Here is a 23,873-nt window from a genome sequence, read left to right on the forward strand (position 1 = left end):
GACGAAGTGAATTTGACGTACCCAAACAGACGCGAGTTTGACGTATCTAAACGAGCATTTGCCTTTACGCCCAGCAAACCTATCAGTGTTGCCAACCTCAAAACATACGTTGCCAGATCGATTTAGCAAGCTTAGACCATTCACATTGACTGGGCAGCCCGCCGGCGTTTGATTTGGCGGACCACGGGCGACCCGCTGGCGGATAAAATTTGCAACAATTTGGCGCATGATCAGTTTTTATCGTGACGTTGGTCCGCCAGCGACCCGGCCCGGGGTCGCCCAGGTTTGCCTTGAAATGTTTCACCTTTTTTCGACGGGAGAAACTCAGCATAGGTTCAGGAGCGTGTGCAGGATGAGTTGCATTTCACTAGAAGTACTATCACGGAGAATCAGCATTACACTTTTTGCAGTTCGATTTTACACCACCGACTAGTTTCAACCCTCGAACTGGAAATAGTGTAAAAGGCGAACTGCAAAAAGTGTAAAAGTTACACCTTTACCAGTTCAGGGGCCCGAACTGAAAAAGGTGTAACTTTTGGACTTAGAAAAATTTCGATATTTTTGCCGCTGTCAAATCGGGACTTAGTGCAAATTTGGAGCTGGTGGCTAGAGTGGGTTCTGAGGTAAGTTCTTCGAAAAATTCTTCGTTATCCGGTTTGGAAAAAGCGGAATAATTCTTCGTTTCGCGTTTTTGGCCGACAGATTGTGAGGTATCATTTCTGGAAGATAAAGTTCCGCTTCCCCCAGACCGGAAAAGTGCCCACCGGCCCGCAATATTTCGTTATCCGGTTTGGGGGAAATGGAATCTTGCGTTCCTCGATCTTGGCGGACAAATTTCTCTGAATTCTTGCCGTAAGGTACAATTCCGCTTCCACCAAACCGGAGAACCAATAAATTACCCGAATCCAGCCACAAAAGTGCCCACCGGCCGGAATTCTTCGTTATCCAGTTAGGGTGAAGCGAAATTTTGCGTTTCCCGATCTTGGCCGGCAGATTTCTAAGTATCGTTGCCGGAAGGTACAATTCCGCTTCCCCCAAACCGGGGAACCAATCATTTAACCGGAACCGGTTACAAAAGTGGCCACCGGCCACGAATTCTTTGTAATCCGGATTGGAGGAAAGGGAATCTTGCGTTTCCCGATCTTCTAAGAATCCTTGCCGGAAGGTGCAATTCCGCTTCGCCCGAACCAGAGACCCAAGAATTTAACCGAATCTGGCCACAAAGGTGTCCACAGGTCTGGAATTCTTCAATATCCAGTTAGGAGGAAACGGAATTGTACCTTCCGGCAAGCATTCTTAGAAATCTGTCGGTCATGATAGGAAAACGCCAGATTCCCTTTCCCACAATCCGAATATCGGAGAATTGCAGGGTTGTTACGGACGGCGCGGATCGCGCGGATGGCGCGTTTCGCGCGGATAGCGCGGATTTGGCGCGGATTTGCTGACTAATTTTGCTCAGGCGCGGATTTCGCGCGGATGGCAATTTTGATAAATAAATAGATAAATAGATAGAATTACTTTCAAGTTATTAAGAAAAATATTATCAAGAATTACGAGAATTTGTTTTTTTTTTTCATTGAGTGCAATTTCAATTTCTTATTAATAGATTTTTTCTGAAAATGTTTGTTTGCATTTTCTTAATACGAACCGTCGAAAAATTAAGATGAAGATTATGTAAAAATATTTTTTTAAATGTATGGTTGAGAATTTCTTAAATAAAATTATTACTACACTTAACTCACTTCTTAATATATCCGGCTTTGAATATGTAATTTCTTTTCAGTTTAGAGTAATGTTTTTTTAACCTTATTTATTTTTAATTTTATAGTGGATATATTCAATTTGCCTTTGAATTTCAGATGGGATTAACCCGTAGATTTTTTTCTAAATTTATACATTCTTGGCGAAAAATAAAAAAGACCTGAACATTTAAAAATTTATGCTCCATCATTCAAAATTAAAATTTCAAAAATTCAAAACTTTTTTTATATTTTAAAAGTTTTTTTAATCAAAATTTTAAATATTCAGATAATTTTTTTTCGAATTTCTAAAATTGTAATTTAAAGAAAACTAAATTTCTAAATTCAGAATTTTAAAAATGTGAAATTCAAAACTCCAAAAAACTAAAAAATCAAAAATTAAAAATTTTAAATTATCAAAATATAAAAACTAAAAAAATATTAAATTTAAAACAATTTTGAATACAAAAAACGGAAATCTAAACAATCTCAAATAAAATTTAAATTCTTAGATTCTTAAATTCTCAGATCCTTAAATTCTTAAATTCTTAAATTTCAAAATTCTTAAATTCTTAAATTTTAAAATTCTTAAATTCTTAAATTCTTGAATATTTAAATTCTTAAATTCTTAAATTCTTAAATTCTTATATTCTTAAATTCTTCAATTCTTACATTCTTAAATTCTTAAATTCTTAAATTCTTAAATTCTTAAATTCTTAAATTCTTAAATTCTTAAATTCTTAAATTCTTAAATTCTTAGATTCTTAAATTCTTAAATTCTTAAATTCTTAAATTCTTAAATTCTTAAATTCTTAAATTCTTAAATTCTTAAATTCTTAAATTCTTAAATTCTTAAATTCTTAAATCCTTAAATTCTTAAATTCTTAAATTCTTAAATTCTTAAATTCTTAAATTCTTAAATTCTTAAATTCTTAAATTCTTAAATTCTTAAATTCTTAAATTCTTAAATTCTTAAATTCTTAAATTCTTAAATTCTTAAATTCTTAAATTCTTAAATTCTTAAATTCTTAAATTCTTAAATTCTTAAATTCTTAAATTCTTAAATTCTTAAATTCTTAAATTCTTAAATTCTTAAATTCTTAAATTCTTAAATTCTTAAATTCTTAAATTCTTAAATTCTTAAATTCTTAAATTCTTAAATTCTTAAATTCTTAAATTCTTAAATTCTTAAATTCTTAAATTCTTAAATTCTTAAATTCTTAAATTCTTAAATTCTTAAATTCTTAAATTCTTAAATTCTTAAATTCTTAAATTCTTAAATTCTTAAATTCTTAAATTCTTAAATTCTTAAATTCTTAAATTCTTAAATTCTTAAATTCTTAAATTCTTAAATTCTTAAATTCTTAAATTCTTAAATTCTTAAATTCTTAAATTCTTAAATTCTTAAATTCTTAAATTCTTAAATTCTTAAATTCTTAAATTCTTAAATTCTTAAATTCTTAAATTCTTAAATTCTTAAATTCTTAAATTCTTAAATTCTTAAATTCTTACATTCTTAAATTCTTAAATTCTTTTTTTTTTTTTTTTTTTTATAACTGTCTTTATTTATTTAGGCTCATCTACCAAAGTTTTACGGAGCCGGATATCATTTTTACATAATTACTTAAAGCTAGGGTTAGTAAAGGGGGAAAGCCGAATACTCGCGGCTGTTTCGAGGTTAATAATACATTATGTTTAAGGACGGACTTTTGCTTCTGTGCGGGCTAAGGTTCTAGTTTTTATCAGATGTTACTATTGCTAGGTTGCAGGGTGGCGATGCTTGCGAGATTGATGCTGTTACAGGTGCACTTTAATTGACTTTAGAAAGCGGTACAAGCAGAGAAGATATGGCACATCTTGACTTGCCAAAATGTCACGAACAGGGAAGTCTGATTGTCTTCCTTGGGCCCTAAGGAGTCTAAGAGTTGAGATCTAGCGTGAAGGTTCTCTGGACAGTTCCAAACAATATGTTCGATATCGTGATAACCCTCTCCACAACCGCAGAGATTGTCATCTTTTAAGTTAATCCGATATAAGTGAGCGTTGAGTAGGTAGTGGTTTGACATTAATCTTGATATTACGCGTATGAAATCCCTTTCAACATTCATGTGTTTGAACCACGAAGTTGTAGAAACTTTTGGCCTGATAGAGTAAAGCCATCGACCCATTTCGCTTTTGTCCCATTTGGTTTGCCAGCTTACAAGAGATTCTTGACGAGGGATTGTAAAATATTCGTCATAAGTGATAATACGATCGTAAGTGGATCCTTCCAAGGCACCTTGCTTTGCCAACGAGTCCGCTTTCTCATTTCCTAATACAGAACAATGAGAAGGGATCCAAACAAGAGTAATTTTGTATTTTTTTCTCTACCAGTAAACTCATGATTTCTTTAATTTTATGAAAAAAAGAACGACGATGAATTGGGTGATTTCAACGACCGGAGAGCCTCAATTGTACTAAGGCTGTCAGAAAATATGTAGTAGTGATCTTGTGGCTGCAGGTTAATGATCCCTAGTGCATAATGAATTGCAGCTTGTTCTGCTACGTATACTGTAGCAGGATTTTGAAGTTTGTGGAAGGCACTTACTTTCGTATTAAATACCCCGAAGCCTGTGGACCCTTCGATTAGCGATCCGTCTGTGTAGAACATGTTTTCCGCCTTAATATGGTTATATTTAGACAAAAAAATATGCGGTACTAATTGCGAAAGTTGACTTGCTGGTATCATCTTGATTTCTTGTTGCATAGATAAATCAAATAAAACTGATGGGTTATGCGTGCTGCTTATTGTGCTGCGGTTGGGAGTAAAGTTTGAAGGTGAGATTTCCTTGGTTATGTGGTTGTGATAGATAGTCATAAACCTAGTCTGAGGATTTTTGTCGAGAAGAAGATCGAAGTTCTGGATCACTAATGGATTCCTAATCTCACAACGAATCAACGTTCTGTGAGCGAGCTGATACAATCTGGTTTTCAGCGGAAGAACGCCTGCAAGTACCTCTAGGCTCAGCGTATGAGTTGAGTGCATGCATCCTAAGGCAATGCGCAGACAACGATACTGTATTCTTTCAAGTTTGATCATGTGGATTTTCGCGGCGGATTGAAAGCAAAAACATCCATATTCCAATACTGAACGTATCGTCGTTTGGTATAGCCTAATGAGGTCCGTGGGATGTGCGCCCCACCACGTACCCGTGATTGTTCGGAGGAAGTTTATTCTCTGTTGGCATTTCTGTTTCAGGTATCTTATTTGACAAGCCCAAGTACCTTTCGAGTCAAACCAAACACCGAGATATTTGAAAACCAGGGACTGTATTATAAGTTTTCCCAGTAGGTACAGCTTCAGTGAGGGGGGGTTGTGCTTTCTGGAGAAGACGACCATTTCCGTTTTCTCAGTTGAGAACTCGATTCCTAATTCCATAGCCCAGCGAGATAAATTGTTTAAAGTGTTCTGCAGAGGTTCAGAAAGATGGTTGGCCGACTGACCAGTAACTGATACAACGCAATCATCTGCCAATTGTCTTATTGTGCACCCGTTATCGAGGCAAGAGTCAATTGCATTTACATAGAAATTGTACAAGAGAGGGCTTAAACATGATCCTTGAGGAAGGCCCATAAAGCTAGATCTTGTGATTGTCACGTTACCATGAATGAAATTCATGTGTTTTTCGAGAGTAAGTTATACAAAAATTGTTCAATAAAGGTGGGAGTCCACTTTTGTGGAGTTTATCTGCTAGCACCTCGATGCACACTGAATCAAATGCTCCCTTTACATCTAAGAAAATTGAAGCCATTTGTTCTTTTTAGCGAAAGCTAGTTGAATTTCGGTTGAAAGCAGCGCTAAACAATCCTGCGTTCCCTTGCCCCTACGAAATCCAAACTGAGTATCTGATAATAATCCGTTTGATTCCATCCATTTATCCAATCTGAAAAGTATCATTTTTTCCAATAACTTTCGCACGCACGATAGCATACAAATGGGCCTATATGAATGGTGATCGGTGGCCGGCTTACCCGGTTTTTGAATAGCTATAACTCTGACTTGTCTCCAGACTTCTGGGACGATGTTTTGTTCAAGGAAAATATTGAATAAGTTTAATAGTCGACATTTTGCAACGGAAGGCAAATTTTTCAGGAGATTAAATTTAATTCCATCCATTCCAGAGGCAGTGTTATTGCATGAAAGGAGAGCGACCGAGAATTCTATCATCGAGAACGCGGATGATAGTTCCGGGAATACAAGATCATTCGAATACCTTTTCTGTTTGGGAATCGTGGAGTCAGGGCACACTTTTCTGGCAAAATTATGCAACCACCGATCAGAATACTCTTCACTAGCGTTTTTGGGAGCTCGGTTTCTCATTCTTCTTGCTGTAGTCCAAAGAGTACGCATGGAGGTTTCGCGTGAAAGCCCATCAACAAACGTTCGCCAATAGTTTCGTTTTTTACATTTTACTAAATTTTGGAACTTAATCTCCAAAAGGAGGTACTGTTCGTAAGACTCAATTTGACCCGTTCGTCTGTAAATTTTGAAAGAATTTGATTTCTCAGAGTACACTTCCGAGCACTCCTTGTCCCACCATAAAGATGGAGGTCGCATTCGGGAAGAAGCTGATGGTATTGGTTTTGTTTGAGCTTGGATCGCGCTACTGTGGATGAGATTTGCAAGGAAGGTGTATTCTTCTTGGGGGTAAGAGGATCTATTGATTCAATCGCCTCGGTGATAATGAGAGCATATCTTTTCCAATCTATATTTTCGTAAGATCGTATGTATAGCTGACTGGTTCTACAGGTTGATTTCCTGTCGCAATTGAAATCAAAATAGGAAGGTGATCGCTACCATGGGGATCTTGAATTACGTTCCAGGTGCAATCTATTGAGAGTGTTCTTGAGCAAATTGACAAATCCAATCTACTTTCCCTTGCAGGAGGTCTAGCAATTCGAGTTATTTCACCACTGTTCTTAATAGTTAGATTAAATTCATCGCATAAGTCATATATAAGATTTGCTCGATTGTCGTCGTACAATTCACCCCATCCTGTCCCATGAGAATTGAAGTCGCCGAGAATAAGTCTTGGCTCAGGCATCATTTCAACGATGTTTTTTAACTGTTGACGATTAACACTTGTTTTGGGCGGGATATATACAGAAGCTATTGAAAAACATTTATTCTTAATTTGAACCTGAATCGCAACTACTTCAATTCCAGGCTGAGAAGGAAGATTCAATCTTTGGAATGTTAAACCGTGTCTTATGCCTAACAAAACCCCTCCGTAGGAGTCGTCTCTATTTTTGGTAATGATATTAAAATTGGGAAAATTCAGACCATCATCGTTGGGTGGAAGCCATGTCTCACAGAGAGCAAATACTTCACATTTAGTTTCGTGAGCTAATATTTTAAGAGAATCTAATTTTGGAACAATGCTCCTGCAGTTCCACTGGAGAACAGAAATTTCTTCATTCATCTTCGACGTTGAATTATCCATCGAAGGATATGATTGTTGAAATAAGGGGCCATTGTTCAGATAATTTGATCAAAAATGTCCGAACGAAAGGGATCAGAGTGATTACCACGGTTCGAACACCGGTGGAAATCTGGAGCGCATCGAGAATTTGGTTAATCAACACTGTGAAACCGATTAATCCCTGCTTAGGTTTGTTAGGATTTGGTTTGGGGGTCAGAGGTGGGGGCCTTGGCAATGGGGGGAAACCGGGGGGGTTGATTCCAGGGGGAGTTGGCTGAAAATTAGGGATCCTGTCTTGTTGTGGGGATAGCTTTATTTCTTTTCGGCGGATGCTTGGTGATCCATTGTTCCTTTTCCTCGAGTTACCCGTCCCGGACGTTGACGCGCCCGCATTGATCGAGTCGGCGACCGTCTCGTCGGAAGGCAGTATATTGTAGATGTTTCCAGAATTGAGTGGTTCGGTGGCTTGTTTGAGCATTTCCGCAAAGTACGATTCGATCGTTGCTTCAGAGAAAGCTTAAGTTTCTCCTGACGCTGCTTATACGTCGGACAATCCGAGAGTTTGTGAAGGGCGTCCTCGTCGCAGTAGAGGCACTTGGTAGCAGCTTGCGTACAGCTACTATCATCGTGCTCTTCACCGCATTTGATGCATCTAGCCTTGTTGCAACAGTAAGCTGTGGTATGGCCGAGTTGTTTGCATTTTTGGCAGTTCATTACCTTGGGGACAAAAAGTCGAACAGGTAGACGAGCCTTGTCTATCTCAATGTATTTTGGCAGAGCGGATCCTTCAAAGGTCACTCGGAAAGAGTTCGAAGGGAGTAAACCGTTTTGCCATCCTGTGTGGAGGAGGAGAACAGTTGTTTAACCTCAATGATCTTCACGGGGTTCACGGCAGGGTTTCTGAAGTAACCACGGCACTCATACAGCTCATCTAGGGTTAAGCCCTCTTCTGTGACAACACCATCACACTCAACGATGCGTGAAGGGATGTAAACTCGATATTCGAGCGTGAAAAGCTCGCAGGTGACAATTTCATTGGCGTGAGAGATGTTATTCACAACTACGCGGATCTTGTTAGCATGGACACGTTTTATTTCGGATACGCCAGAAAACTTTCTCGTTAGATCTCGGGTGATGCTGATCAGGTTTAGGGTTTCAATTTGGGCCGAAAGAAGACAATAAACGGCCCTGTTGAGCCATTAGGGTAGATCTTTGTGCGCACATTGGAAGCCTCGTCATCTTCGCCATCGCTTTCCATGCCGCCTTCGCCCCCAGACATGGGGGAGGGGAGATGATTTTCTACTTAACTCTAGATTTTGCCACGCCGAGTTGATGAGGATGAAACAAACCGTCCGTTTGCTATTGTATTCGGTGGTGCTCCTTTGTCTAGCTCTCGCGGTTAGACAATGCCTTGTGTAAACGTTTTCGAAAACTCCAAACACGCTTCGCGGTTTGGAGGGTTGCCTTTGTGGTTCGGCTGCTGATGGTGAACTTGACCGGCGATAATTGGCTTACACGCACTATTCACGTTCACGAACTGTCACGCGTGTCACGTACGCACTCGTAAGGTCAACCTTCGAGAAGTCGGCGGTGGATCCCTTGATCCGTTGAACGATTAGAAGCTTCGGTGCTCTAGCGAAAACAAACACGTCTTGCTTGTACCTCGATCAGATACCGACTATGATTCTTAAATTCTTAAATTCTTAAATTCTTAAATTCTTAAATTCTTAAATTCTTAAATTCTTAAATTCTTAAATTCTTAAATTCTTAAATTCTTAAATTCTTAAATTCTTAAATTCTTAAATTCTTAAATTCTTAAATTCTTAAATTCTTAAATTCTTAAATTCTTAAATTCTTAAATTCTTAAATTCTTAAATTCTTAAATTCTTAAATTCTTAAATTCTTAAATTCTTAAATTCTTAAATTCTTAAATTCTTAAATTCTTAAATTCTTAAATTCTTAAATTCTTAAATTCTTAAATTCTTAAATTCTTAAATTCTTAAATTCTTAAATTCTTAAATCCTTAATGTCTTGAATTCTTAGTTTTTCAGAAGAAAATATTTCAAATTTTGGAAATGCAATTTGTTTCGGAATGAAATTCTAGTGAGGAATTTGGAATACAATCGGTATTAAAATTCATAGATTTTGAATTTTTAGAATTTGGAAATCTAAAATGTAGTTTTATTAAAATTTTACATTTTTTTGAGCTAATATTTTCGAAGTTAAATTTAATTGATTAGATATTTAAAATTTGTTTATATTGTTTTAAAATTTTCTATTCTGTTTACATTGGTCAAAATTATTGTAGTGTCCCTTGAGGTATTTTTATATGGATTTTTTGCTTTCATTCCTTTAAACTTAAAACGAGTTTCATTTTTTTTTTTATAAAATACTTCGGTATTAGTTTTTTTTTAAATAACATTTCTTAAATGTTGGTCGCGATTTTTTTATATGGCGCGTATTGAGGTTTCGGTCGGCGCGGATTTGGCGCGGATTTTTTTCGACTTTCTCGTAACAACCCTGAATTGTAAGCCAACAAATACATTTGTGGCCGAATTGGGGTAATTTTTTTGGTGCTTTGTTTTAGGGGAAGTTAGCACTAGCTTTCTATCTGCAGTCCATGCAGTTTATCGAGAAAACAAATTCTAATGCTTTTTTTCCCTTCCAAAGGTTCCGGCTTGACCGCGGCTTCGTTGCTGAATCCGATGAGCCCTACTCCAACGGACATGCTGCATGGAACATGCTGTGCGGCGATCTATTTCGCCGATTCCGGTCCTGTCACGCTAAAGCATCCGGCAGCCCACTTTGCGTCCGGAACGACAGCCCCTAAGGTCGCGAATACCGCCACCAGCGAAGATAGGGAAAAGGGCACCCGGCACCAAGTACGCCCAGTAAGATCTCTACAATTTTTTTTTTTTAGCAAACTGTTCTAACCCTTTCCTGCTTGCAGATATCAACGCCAAAAACGTTCTGGAAGTGTTAGAGAAGGTCATGGGTCTCGGTCACATTTCCGTACCTGCAAGCAAACCGGGCAAAGAAGCAAGAACGGAAGCCACAGTGGTTCGGGTCGTTCAGGTAGAGAGCATGAGCATGAGCATGAGCATGGTTGACTGCCAATGAGCTGCTACTCCGTTATTGACGGATCAGCTGAAGTTACACAATGAACCAACAGATGATTAGTGGGAGCTAATCATCCTCACTGTATAACCCTTGAAGATCTCTGCTTCAAGTCAATACCGGCGCCCCCCCAAGGAGATGCAGTTCAACAAAGGTAGGAATGTTAGTCCGATAGTTGAAGTTGCAGACTCATCAGACACAGAGTTTGTCGCTCTATACCTGTTGACACCGCATGAGACCGTTGAATCCACAGCATCTCCTTCAAGCATCACGGGAAGTGGGGGAATTGTGTTAGTAGGGAAGGAAAGGGAAGGTCAGGATTCATCTTGGTAGATGATATGACCAGAAAGTGAAACATAATCGTTGCCTTCCGAGCTACGACGCTATAAGAAGGACTTTTCACATCTTACCGCCGGCGTGCCATCCGAGCAACGATGCTATGGGAAGGACTTTCAAAATTAAATGTTATTGTATTTATCGATTTATTCGGCGACGTGCAATTTTAAATAGATCAGGAAACATAATCGTTGCCTTCCGAGCTACGACGCTATGAGAAGGACTTATCAATTCCTCAATCGCGATTTTTCACTTCTACCGCCGTCGTGCCATCCGAGCAACGATGCTATGGGAAGGGCTTCAAAACTAAATGAAAGTGAATATACACGACGACGTGAATCCCTTTTCAATGAAATCCAGAAATCTCCACCACTTTCTCGCGGATTCTCGCGCGCGACGTCACACACCGATCCCCCCGACGAACACCACACGACTGATGGCCCAACTTCTAAGGCCTCGACGCGAACTTCTTTTCAATGAATTCCAGAAATCTTTACAACTTTCTCGCGGATTCTCGCGCGTCTGGTCACACACTGATCCCCCCGACGAACACCACACGACTGATGGCCCAACTTCCAAGGCCTCGACGCGAACTTCTTTTCAATGGTTCCAGAATCTTCCACCACTTTCTCGCGGATTCTCGCGCGCGACGTCATACACCGATCCCCCCGACGAACACCACACGACTGATGGCCCAACTTCCAAGGCCTTGACGCGAACTTCTTTTCAATGATTCCAGAATCTTCCACCACTTTCTCGCGGATTCTCGCGCGCGACGTCATACACCGATCCCCCCGACGAACACCACACGACTGATGGCCCAACTTCCAAGGCCTCGACGCGAACTTCTTTTCAATGGTTCCAGAATCTTCCACCACTTTCTCGCGGATTCTCGCGCGCGACGTCATACACCGATCCCCCCGACGAACACCACACGACTGATGGCCCAACTTCCAAGGCCTCGACGCGAACTTCTTTTCAATGGTTCCAGAATCTTCCACCACTTTCTCGCGGATTCTCGCGCGCGACGTCATACACCGATCCCCCCGACGAACACCACACGACTGATGGCCCAACTTCCAAGGCCTCGACGCGAACTTCTTTTCAATGGTTCCAGAATCTTCCACCACTTTCTCGCGGATTCTCGCGCGCGACGTCACACACCGATCCCCCCGACGAACACCACACGACTGATGGCCCAACTTCCAAGGCCTTGACGCGAACTTCTTTTCAATGATTCCAGAAACTTCCACCACTTTCTCGCGGATTCTCGCGCGCGACGTCATACACCGATCCCCCCGACGAACACCACACGACTGATGGCCCAACTTCCAAGGCCTCGACGCGAACTTCTTTTCAATGGTTCCAGAATCTTCCACCACTTTCTCGCGGATTCTCGCGCGCGACGTCATACACCGATCCCCCCGACGAACACCACACGACTGATGGCCCAACTTCCAAGGCCTCGACGCGAACTTCTTTTCAATGGTTCCAGAATCTTCCACCACTTTCTCGCGGATTCTCGCGCGCGACGTCATACACCGATCCCCCCGACGAACACCACACGACTGATGGCCCAACTTCCAAGGCCTTGACGCGAACTTCTTTTCAATGATTCCAGAATCTTCCACCACTTTCTCGCGGATTCTCGCGCGCGACGTCATACACCGATCCCTTCGACGAACACCACACGACTGATGGCCCAACTTCCAAGGCCTCGACGCGAACTTCTTTTCAATGGTTCCAGAATCTTCCACCACTTTCTCGCGGATTCTCGCGCGCGACGTCATACACCGATCCCCCCGACGAACACCACACGACTGATGGCCCAACTTCCAAGGCCTCGACGCGAACTTCTTTTCAATGGTTCCAGAATCTTCCACCACTTTCTCGCGGATTCTCGCGCGCGACGTCATACACCGATCCCCCCGACGAACACCACACGACTGATGGCCCAACTTCCAAGGCCTCGACGCGAACTTCTTTTCAATGGTTCCAGAATCTTCCACCACTTTCTCGCGGATTCTCGCGCGCGACGTCATACACCGATCCCCCCGACGAACACCACACGACTGATGCCCCAACTTCCAAGGCCTCGACGCGAACTTCTTTTCAATGGTTCCAGAATCTTCCACCACTTTCTCGCGGATTCTCGCGCGCGACGTCATACACCGATCCCCCCGACGAACACCACACGGCTGATGGCCCAACTTCCAAGGCCTCGACGCGAACTTCTTTCAATGGTTCCAGAATCTTCCACCACTTTCTCGCGGATTCTCGCGCGCGACGTCATACACCGATCCCCCCGACGAACACCACACGACTGATGGCCCAACTTCCAAGGCCTCGACGCGAACTTCTTTTCAATGGTTCCAGAATCTTCCACCACTTTCTCGCGGATTCTCGCGCGCGACGTCACACACCGATCCCCCCGACGAACACCACACGACTGATGGCCCAACTTCCAAGGCCTTGACGCGAACTTCTTTTCAATGATTCCAGAATCTTCCACCACTTTCTCGCGGATTCTCGCGCGCGACGTCATACACCGATCCCCCCGACGAACACCACACGACTGATGGCCCAACTTCCAAGGCCTCGACGCGAACTTCTTTTCAATGGTTCCAGAATCTTCCACCACTTTCTCGCGGATTCTCGCGCGCGACGTCATACACCGATCCCCCCGACGAACACCACACGACTGATGGCCCAACTTCCAAGGCCTCGACGCGAACTTCTTTTCAATGGTTCCAGAATCTTCCACCACTTTCTCGCGGATTCTCGCGCGCGACGTCATACACCGATCCCCCCGACGAACACCACACGACTGATGGCCCAACTTCCAAGGCCTCGACGCGAACTTCTTTTCAATGGTTCCAGAATCTTCCACCACTTTCTCGCGGATTCTCGCGCGCGACGTCATACACCGATCCCCCCGACGAACACCACACGACTGATGGCCCAACTTCCAAGGCCTCGACGCGAACTTCTTTTCAATGGTTCCAGAATCTTCCACCACTTTCTCGCGGATTCTCGCGCGCGACGTCATACACCGATCCCCCCGACGAACACCACACGACTGATGGCCCAACTTCCAAGGCCTCGACGCGAACTTCTTTTCAATGGTTCCAGAATCTTCCACCACTTTCTCGCGGATTCTCGCGCGCGACGTCACACACCGATCCCCCCGACGAACACCACACGACTGATGGCCCAACTTCCAAGGCCTTGACGCGAACTTCTTTTCAATGATTCCAGAAACTTCCACCACTTTCTCGCGGATTCTCGCGCGCGACGTCATACACCGATCCCCCCGACGAACACCACACGACTGATGGCCCAACTTCCAAGGCCTCGACGCGAACTTCTTTTCAATGGTTCCAGAATCTTCCACCACTTTCTCGCGGATTCTCGCGCGCGACGTCATACACCGATCCCCCCGACGAACACCACACGACTGATGGCCCAACTTCCAAGGCCTCGACGCGAACTTCTTTTCAATGATTCCAGAAACTTCCACCACTTTCTCGCGGATTCTCGCGCGCGACGTCACACACCGATCCCCCCGACGAACACCACACGACTGATGCCCCAACTTCCAAGGCCTCGACGCGAACTTCTTTTCAATGGTTCCAGAATCTTCCACCACTTTCTCGCGGATTCTCGCGCGCGACGTCACACACCGATCCCCCCGACGAACACCACACGACTGATGGCCCAACTTCCAAGGCCTTGACGCGAACTTCTTTTCAATGATTCCAGAAACTTCCACCACTTTCTCGCGGATTCTCGCGCGCGACGTCATACACCGATCCCCCCGACGAACACCACACGACTCTTCGGGTCGTTCAGGTAGAGAAGCGGTCCAATTAACTCCGCCGGGCCATCCCAATCGTTACAAGTAAGTTTAAGTGGAGTTGAAAGCGATGTTGAAAGAATAGACAATTTTTAACCAGTTTCTTTTCCAGTATTCTGATGGAGCACCGAATCGGGCTTATTGCAGATTTTTTCATGCGAACCGATTGTATGGCAGCGCGCCGTCACTCTGAGTGTCGTGAACGGCGTATTGAAGAAAAGGAACCGGAACAGCAGAAGCAAGAACAACACCGCAAGAGAAGAGAAACAAGTGAGCGACGACAATGGTCAAGAACATGGCCGGGATCGTTCTGGAAGTCACTGGTCGTGTTCTAGAAGCCGCATCCGATCGGACAGTCGTGTGAGTTCAGTAAGCCCCATCAAAAAGTTTAGAAATCAACCTCTCATCTTTATATCGGGAAATTAAAAGTGCAGCATGGAGTTAAACTTTCTGTCAAGCTTCTGTGAAGTTTTCCATGACAGCTGGAAAAGTTTCACTCCATGTTACCGGCTCGCATATCTCTTTTTAATTTCTCAATTGTTCATAGCGCCGCAGCAGTTCCGGAAATCGCTCACGTTCCGTCACGAGTGTTTCTGTGTCCCCGTCATTTTCATCCGATCAATTTGAACAACCGGCAGCTTCCGATCCGGGGAAAAGAAAGTCCGGCTACAGTACGCCCACGTCCGGCGGAGCGACTTCAAAGTTTATTAGCAGTCGCGAGCCAATCCTCATCCCATGGGCGACCAACCCAAGCTCAGCAATCGAACAACGACAAGGCGACAGCTCGCAGAAGCCACACTGGTATCAGATTCCCCCAAGAGACACGTGGCTCTACGAAGTCAGCATGGTATTATCGGCACTCCTCGGGTGGAGTACAAATCGAAAAGGAGGTGAGATTACCTGAGTTAAGATGCTGAAAGATTTTTTTAGTATTTGCGTTTACTTCCAGCTATTTTTCAATCTCTCTCCGTCCTCTGGACTTGGATACGTGCTGCCAGACCGACCTGTAACCTTGCAAATCTTCCGGGCGTCACCGGAATAGGTAAGAACCCGCTTCCCCCAACCCGGATCTTGAAATCTTGATTGTTCTGGGGGAAAAAAGAATTCTACCGTCCGGCGAGAACACTTTCAAATCTGCCGGATACGCCCCAAAACAGGAGTTGCTCCTTCCTGCGGGATTTTCAGACCTACAACTAACCTTAAATTATCTTTCTTTTTTCATATTGCGCGATCGAGAAAATCGCCGACTTCCGGATTCCGTGGACTCCGCAGCGCCGATGGGACGGGTCACTCGATCCAAAGCTCAACTCGAACCCAAAAGGAGGCGGTCGTCGCCATCACGACGCCAATTTCGGTCACGCTGTCTCCGATCCTGCTGGTTGGGCCCTTTGGCACCGGGAAGACGTACACGCTGGCGCAGGCCATCAAAAAGCTGCTGCTGCAGCCGGAGTCGAATTCGGCCGCCGATTTGTATATCAAGGACTACCTGCACCCGTGGGTCGAGGAGGGTGGTGGGGAGGAGGCCAAACCATTGCGCGTTTACTATTACAAGCGCTGGGTCGCCACCGTCAACAGCATCGTCCAGAAGGTAGGGGGTTTTGAGTTGTTTGTTTGTTACGATATTAACTGAACTTTATCTCTTAGTACTGTCCCATCGACCTGAACATGAACGTGCGCATCTTTTGGCGGCCAACCGTCGAAAACATTCTCAAGTATCGCATCGTGGTTGTATCGCTGAACATTTCGATGGAGCTGGCCTGGCTCGATCTGCCCAAGGGACACTTTACACACATCTTCCTGGACTAAGCGGTCCAGGCCATGGAGTGCGAGGCGATCATGTCGTTGGTGCTGGCGACGCAGAAGATACGCATCGTGCTGGCCAGTGACCACATGTAAATGTCCCGGAGGCGAAAGGTTGGTTTGAAATGGTTATTTTCGTATTTTTTTCCAAACTCAATCTTGCCTCTTCCAGAATCCGCCAGCAGATTCGTCCCCAGACAGCACAGCACCTGACGGCCAGCGGCCGACCGTTGATTCCACCGCCGATGAGGAGTCCGGTCCAGCAGCAGCAGCAACAGTGACAACAACAGCAGCTGTCTGCGCCGCAAATGCCTTGTCTCCAGCAGCCGAAGCCCCTTCCGAACTACGACCCATTCCCAGCCCCAATATCCACGCCATCAGCAACACCAGAACCACATTCGCCCGGTGATGGGCGGCGGCGGTGGCGGAGGCGGTCCCATCAGCCCAAGTTCGTATCGTTCGGACTGTCTATCGACTTGATGGCATCGATTACGGCCTTGCCGCTTCGCAAATGCAAATGCCCCCTCAGCAGCAACAGCAGCAGCAGAGTTGTAGCGGCGTTGATGACGGACGGCAGCAGCACGGTGGGCTCTTCGACAAGCCAGGTCAGGCCGCAGCATGTGCACCATTCCAACCCGGCCGAGTTCCAGTATCAGTGGTTCATCAAGCTCGGATATTTTGCGCCACACCCGCATCAACGGCAGCAGCCGCAACTATCGTGTAACGAGAGGCGTCGCCCTGACCGGTGTCCGCGAGGACTTTAGCAGTGGAGAAGAAGGTCGTGCGAGATGTTCCCGCTGAACAAGCTGGCGGCGTTTCCGCCGGAGGAGATCCGGAACATGCTGTGCGGCGAGCAGAACCCCGAGTGGACCCGGGAGAACATTATGGCCTACACGATATAGAAGCAATGGCCTCGAAGCACTCCACTTTATTGTATTTATTATCATATTGTGAAAGCAGTCTTTTTCATTAATATTGTACAGAATTTCAATAAATAAACACGTTCAATCTAATACTTTAATTTAATTTTAATATCCCTTAATAAGAATCCCAAAGAAAATCCAAAAACGCCCAAATGTAGGCAATATGCAATTTTCACCCGGTGAAACATTTCAATTTCGATTTTACACGAAATCCAGTTCGACCCCTGTTACACGAAAGTATGTAATCGTACCTGAACTGAATTTCGTGTAATCGAACTCGATTTCGTGTAATGCCGAACCTCCGTGCACGCGAACATCAACCGCACGAGCGGCAGCGAGAAGAACGACAAGCGACATAAATCAGGTCAGATCAGCTAGATTAAGCTCCCCAAGTCGTCCCTGATGCATTTTGCCAGGGCAATAAAAATCATGTTCATTCCCCAAGTACAGTTTGTTTATTCGTTGCATTATTGAGTGCAATTTGGTTTTGACTTTTAATTTCGATTTTGCTGTAGATTTTGGGTATCTTTGCCGTTGTACATTTGCGATTGTTCCACAACCCGCCCTGAGCAGAACTAGTCGGGCTCGTAACAGACCTTCCGCAGTGTGGCGATCGGGGCCACACTGGCGCAAAAGCGGGAGTGTTTCTATAAGGGTAGTGTGTTGGCATTGGGTATTTCTTCCTGCAGAACCTGGCCGAGAAAGGTTGGCATTTCTGCATTGCATTGGTTCTCCTCCACCTCGGTTCAGCTTGCTGCGCATCGTACGACTCCCGAACTGTTACAAACTGGCCTTCAACGCCGCTAGTTCCCGTTACCACCGATACAATCGTTACAGGTACAACGTCTACATCCGTAAGACCCAATCACAACTGCGGCGAAATCCCAAGAAATTCTGGACTTTTGTTAAATCGAAGTACAAGGAACGTGGCCTTCCTGCTACGATGGCGTTGGGCGATTCGATTGCAACTACAAACGACGAGAAATGTGAACTTTTTGCCAGGCACTTTTCGTCCGTATTACGGGAGCCCGAAATCATTTCTTCCACTCATCATCTTGACGCTGTTCCCCGTGATCTGGTCGACATCAACACGTTTGTCATTTCGCTCGACATGATCGAGAAGGCGACGAAGAAGTTGAAGTCATCATTCTCACCTGGACCCGACGGAATCCCTTCTGCTGTTCTCAAGCGCTGTGCAAATCAACTGATCGAGCCACTTTTGGTGATATTTAACCTTTCCTTGCGTCAAGCCACATTTCCAACAGCATGGAAGAAATCTTTCATGTTTCCAATTTTCAAGAAAGGTTCAAAGCGTTCCATTGAAAACTATCGAGGAATCACGTCTTTGTGTTCCGGTTCTAAGCTTCTAGAAATTATCGTCAGCGATGTGATCCTGTTCAACTGTCGAAGTTACGTTGCACCGGAACAACATGGGTTTATGCCGAAGAGATCGGTGAACACTAACCTGCTCCAGTTTACATCATTCTGCATTGATAACATTGCCGAGGGACGCCAAGTCGATGCAATCTACACGGACCTGAAAGCTTCTTTTGATCGGATTGACCACGATATTGCACTACAAAAGTTCTTCAAACTGGGTTTCTCGCCGATGCTATGCCGTTGGCTAGAATCTTATCTCAAAGGTAGAATCATCCAGGTGAAGATCGGCGCATCCGTTTCGCTGGAATTTACCAACGGCTCCGGCGTGGCTCAGGGGGAGCAACCTCGGTCCAATAGTTTTTTTCCGGGTTCTTTAACGACGCCAATTTCCTGTTTAGCGGAAACTGTAAGCTATCCTACGCTGACGACTTCAAGCTGTTCATCCCTATCGACACGTTGGCCGACTGTTACTTGCTACAATCAAGGCTGGACAAATTCTCGGAGTGGTGCGGGCACAACCGCCTGGAACTCAGCTCCGCAAAATGCTACGTCATATCCTTCAACCGGAAACAAAGTCGAGAATTGTTCACATTTGATTATCATCTCGGTTCTCACGTGCTTGAACGCCTAGAAGTTGTCAAGGATTTGGGTGTACTTCTTGATCTGAAATTGGATTTTCACCTGCAACTATCTTCCGTAATTGACAAAGCCAACCGGAAACTTGGTTTTATGTTCAAGGCTGCCCAAGAATTCGACTATCCGTTATGTCTTAGGACATTGTACTGTGCTCTTGTGAGATCGCACCTTGAGACGTCAGCAGTTGTCTGGGCACCCTATCACCAGAATTGGATCGATCGCATTGAACGTGTGCAAAGGAAATTCGTCTGGTTTGCTCTGAGACGCTCCCGTGGAATAATCCTACTCAGCTACCAAGCTACGAAACTCGGTGCAACCTGCTTGGAATAGAGACGCTCCAAAACCGGCGAACAATCTCAAGGGCTGTATTCGCTGCGAAAGTTATTACCTCTGAAATCGACTCCCCTAATCTTCTTTTCCAGTTAAATGCCAGAGTGCAGCCAAGGCATCTACGCCCAACCCCTGGATTCCTCTCACGCCCGTTGGTCCGTACGGTTTATGCGGAAAACTCCCCTATTCGTTCGCTGGCCACAGCTTTCCACGAGTTCTACCATCTGTTCGACTTCCACGAACCTGTGAGCCGATTTTTGGAAAGACTTCGAACTGAACTTCAAGATCGTTCTCGTTCATCTCGTCCTGCTGAGACCCCGCAACAACGTGCATCAAGAACAAGAAGATCTAGCCGTTAAATCATGTTTTGTTTAAATCTATGTTTTGATAACTTGACTATATTTATGTTTGTAAACTTCTTATTAGTTTTAAGCAATCAAACTTCATTGAGACCACCGGGTCAGATGATTTCAAATAAACAAACAAACAATTTGACAACCGCACTACTACATATTCAATCGCGAGTACCTTAGGTAGAAAGCCATGGGCCAACTCCTCCAAGCCTGTCCTCATGATGGCCGGCAACGAGACAACCCTGTCCTCTACATCGCTGTCGCGCTCCAAAATGATGGCCCGCGATGCTACGCAGCATAAGCAGCAGTTTTAATATTAAAATAAAAATAGAAATAAAATCCATCACATTTTGCAAAAATCATCACTATAATGTTAAATGTTATTTATTGTTGCCATAAAAAGTTTCTTTTTATAATAAAAGTAAAAAACTTCTACCAATACAACGATTTTGTTCCCGAAATGCATGGTAGTATCAAAAACTTTACAACTTTTAAATTAAAAATATTGAACTTTCTACGAATATTCACCAACGCGAACTTTTAATCCAACGAACGATCTTTTTAAATTTACAGTATTTTTTCTTTATGTGATACGTTATGTAAAGCTTGCAAAGCTTCAGATAGCGACGAGCCGAAGCTTCTCGTACCACTACTCCGTATGGTTAGCTTTTTTCTTTGGTTTTCCAGCGTTATCGCAAGCTCGATTTTCCACGAGCATTAGCATCGCTGATAACCAGCTCCGATTTTCCGATGTTTGACACGTTTGTTCGCCGAATACACTATGTATACATAGTGTAGATTACAGGAGCAAAACGCTCATTCACTATACTTATTCGTAGCAAGAAACAACTGTTTGATCCATGGAGTTTAGAAAGAGTGAATAAATCTGAGGTTGAATAGTATTCCCAAAAGTGCTGGAGTGAAAATAGTAGGAATTTTAGCAAATTTCTACAATCTGCTTAGCGACGTACGATTTTGTAAGGAAGCTGCGAGAAAAATTTGGTTCGCGTGGCTCCGTGGTGAAAAATGGATAGAGCCTTCGGTACAATATGGTTTCAGTGAATGTGCTAATTTCAAGAATCGGTGTACCCAGATTCCACATGAATTTATATCCGTACCAAAAAAGCGTTCAAATGCGAGGCTCAGTGTGAATTTCGGTGTTTTTGTTCCATGTTGAAAGATAGCTAAACATATTTTATTGATTTTTGAACCTGAATTTGCCACGCATACACACGTATACTGGGTTGATTTGCGTCAAAAAAGCTTTGTGTTCGTCGCGTTGCCAATCTCCAGCAGTAGCAACAACAGGAGCATTACACATATATACAACATAAAACACCCCATAAAAATAGGATTCAGCGAAATAATCTGAACTAGTACTGTGTCATGATGGTCGCGAGTAGTCCTGCTGTAGTAGTTCTTCTGAGCTGCTACTGTCTGGTAGTAGCGACGACCAGTGGCAGCAAATTGACCACCGGAGGAGCTGGCCATGTGTTCACCAGCTCCTTCCTGGTGAAATTTAAACGAAGCGTGGAGCCGCAGCAAGCGCACCAAATTGCCGAACGGAACGGATTCATTAACCTTGGCGTGGTGAGTGTGTGTTGTGTTGTCTCATCATATGACGATATCCTTAAAATTACGTATGCATGTAAGCTGCCGACCGTGTTTATTTGACGTGGAGGAACATATGGTATTATGTGGGGGACTTAATCTTGCTGTCAATACAATTAGTTTTAAATCTAATTTTTCCGCCCACATTTAAGCCTTCTTAAACTACACATGAGCAACTCTCTACGAAATCGGCCGATTTCGACCATTTTTATTTTTTGTATTTTTTTATTTGGCTCAAACTTTGTGGGGGCCTTTCCTATGACCAAATTATCTATTTTGCGTCTTTGGTTCACCCATACAAGTCTCCATACAATTTTGGCTGCTGTCCATACACAAATGGTATGTAAATATTCAAACAGCTGTAACTTTTGAGTGAATTTTCTGATCAATTTGGTGCCTTCGGCAAAGTTGTAGGTATTGTTGAGGACCTTTGAGAAAAAAATACACGGAAAAAAATTTGCAGATGTTTTAATCAACTTTCTTTTACAAAAACCCAATTCCCCAAAATACGTATTTTTTTATTTTCGAGATTTTTTGATATGTTTTGGGAGAAAAAATCCGCAACTTTTGAGCCATAGAGAAACATGGTCTAAAAATCTGCGCTGAGTTATGAATTTTTGAAAAAAATAGTGATTTTTGGAAAAAAAATCGAAGTTTCATGCAAAAACAAATTTGACAAATGCAAAATTGAATTTGCAATCGAAAACTATTTTTTAGATTTTTTGATAAAGGGCTCCGTTTTCAATATATAGCCACTGTCATATCTTGGCAACACTGCGCGCCAGGATTGGCGTCACCTGTTTTGCACCACCCTGGTCGTGCGCGCTGACAGCTGAGCTGCCGCGCAACCAACAACAACATCCGTCATTCCACCATCAACAACAAGAAGAGCAACAACGTGCAAACTATTCTCTATTCTTATAACTAGTTTAATAAACGTGTTAGTAATTAGTTTCTCGTTCATTACTGCTACTATCTGTCCCGCCTTGCCTCCGCCACCCTCGGATACAATAGTTGGCGACGAGGTAGTGGATTCGCAAGGGAAATACGGACTTTGCGGAACCTGAAAGTGCGATGGTGCTGGAGGAGGAAAATGCGGCGCCTGCTGCGCCATCAACGTTAACGTTCGAACCTTTCGACCCGGCCGCAACGAAATTCGATCGTTGGGTCAAACGGCTGCAAGTGTCGTTTCGGATCATCAAGGTTGCGGAGGCGGTCAAGCGGGACAACATCCGACACGAGAAGTTCAAGCCCGGAACTTCGAATCATCAAATCGAGCGAGTGCACAAACCAAGCTTCAAACCGGAGGGAAACTACACAACTCGCCAAGGAGCATGCGGTCTGCTACGGGGCGACACGGATTCTGCGCGTCGAGAAGATGCGGAACTCGGCGGCCATGCTGCAGCTGTGGGAAAATGCAAACTACTTTCCACGCCAGACATCCGTTACGACCAGTTCGTACCTGGTAAGTTTCTGCGATGCGATTCTGAACGTGTTGAGGAAGACGGCGTCCAATGTGATCTCTGGGGTGATCTTCTCACATTGCGCCAATACGTTAACGATTCGAAGAGACACTTGCGTGCGGTCAGCAGGACCAATCTGCGGAGGGGCACCTGCGCCTACTCCAACTGCTCTAGGAGCAACTTACGCTGGATCTTCCCAGCAACTGCGAAGCGGCATCTACGCCACCTTCAACTGCTCTAGAGCAACTTCCGCTGGACGTTCCCAGCATTCTGCGGAGTGGCAGCTGCGCCATCTCCAAACGCTCGAGGAGCAATCTGCGCTGGACTTGCCCAGTAATTTGCGAAGTTAACCTTCAACCGCTCACGGAGCGAACCTGCGCTGGACGTGCCCAGCAACTGCGAAGGATATACGAAACCCTTCAAGGGCTCGTGGAGCAACTTCTGCCGGACGTGCCCGGTAATTCTTTCTGCGGAGAGGCAGCTGCGCCAACCAATCTCCAACCGCTCGTGGAGCGAACTTGCGCTGGATGTGCCCAGCAACTTCGCACTGCTCAAGGAGCAACAACCGCTGGACGTGCCCAGCACCTGCTACTGCTCGGAGAACAACTTCCGCCGGACTGCCCGGCACCTTCAAGAATTCGGATACGAACTTACACCGGACGTTCCCGGTACCTGCGGTCGTACTACCGACGTCATCCTACGGAAGCTTCTACCGGATGAGCGGAACCAGAAGTTCACCACAACGGAGGGGAGAGCTGTCATATCTTGGCAACACTGCGCGCCAGGATTGGCGTCACCTGTTCTGCACCACCCTGGTCGTGCGCGCTGACAGCTGAGCTGCCGCGCAACCAACAACAACATCCGTCA

At 44.2% G+C, this 23,873-nt stretch overlaps 2 protein-coding genes across 3 annotated transcripts in view; both read left to right on the forward strand.

Moving 5' to 3' along the window:
• Window positions 1-574: 574 nt before the first annotated feature.
• LOC119767042 (probable helicase with zinc finger domain) lies at window positions 575-17,347 on the forward strand. Of its 2 annotated transcripts, XM_038254392.1 has the most exons (5): window positions 575-623; window positions 9,872-10,121; window positions 16,080-16,098; window positions 16,155-16,424; window positions 16,483-17,343. In XM_038254392.1, the coding sequence occupies exons 2-4, from the start codon at window positions 9,907-9,909 to the stop codon at window positions 16,314-16,316; spliced, it is 396 nt and encodes a 131-aa protein (XP_038110320.1). In that variant the 5' UTR covers window positions 575-623; window positions 9,872-9,906; the 3' UTR covers window positions 16,317-16,424; window positions 16,483-17,343. The 2 variants fall into 2 exon arrangements, with proteins under 2 accessions (XP_038110320.1, XP_038110260.1); XM_038254332.1 differs by lacking the exons at window positions 575-623; window positions 9,872-10,121; window positions 16,080-16,098 and having other exon boundaries at window positions 16,159-16,424; window positions 16,483-17,347.
• A 3,333-nt stretch (window positions 17,348-20,680) lies between these two features.
• The window catches only part of LOC6045531 (neuroendocrine convertase 2), a 49,560-nt gene continuing 46,367 nt past the window's right edge, over window positions 20,681-23,873 (forward strand). Inside the window, exon 1 of the mRNA XM_038254251.1 lies at window positions 20,681-21,522. Coding sequence (XP_038110179.1) covers window positions 21,319-21,522 — 204 coding nt within the window. The 5' untranslated portion in view covers window positions 20,681-21,318. The remainder of the gene's footprint in view (window positions 21,523-23,873) is intronic.

This window comes from Culex quinquefasciatus, chromosome 1, assembly GCF_015732765.1.
Source record: "Culex quinquefasciatus strain JHB chromosome 1, VPISU_Cqui_1.0_pri_paternal, whole genome shotgun sequence".
Taxonomy (NCBI): Eukaryota; Metazoa; Arthropoda; class Insecta; order Diptera; family Culicidae; genus Culex; species Culex quinquefasciatus.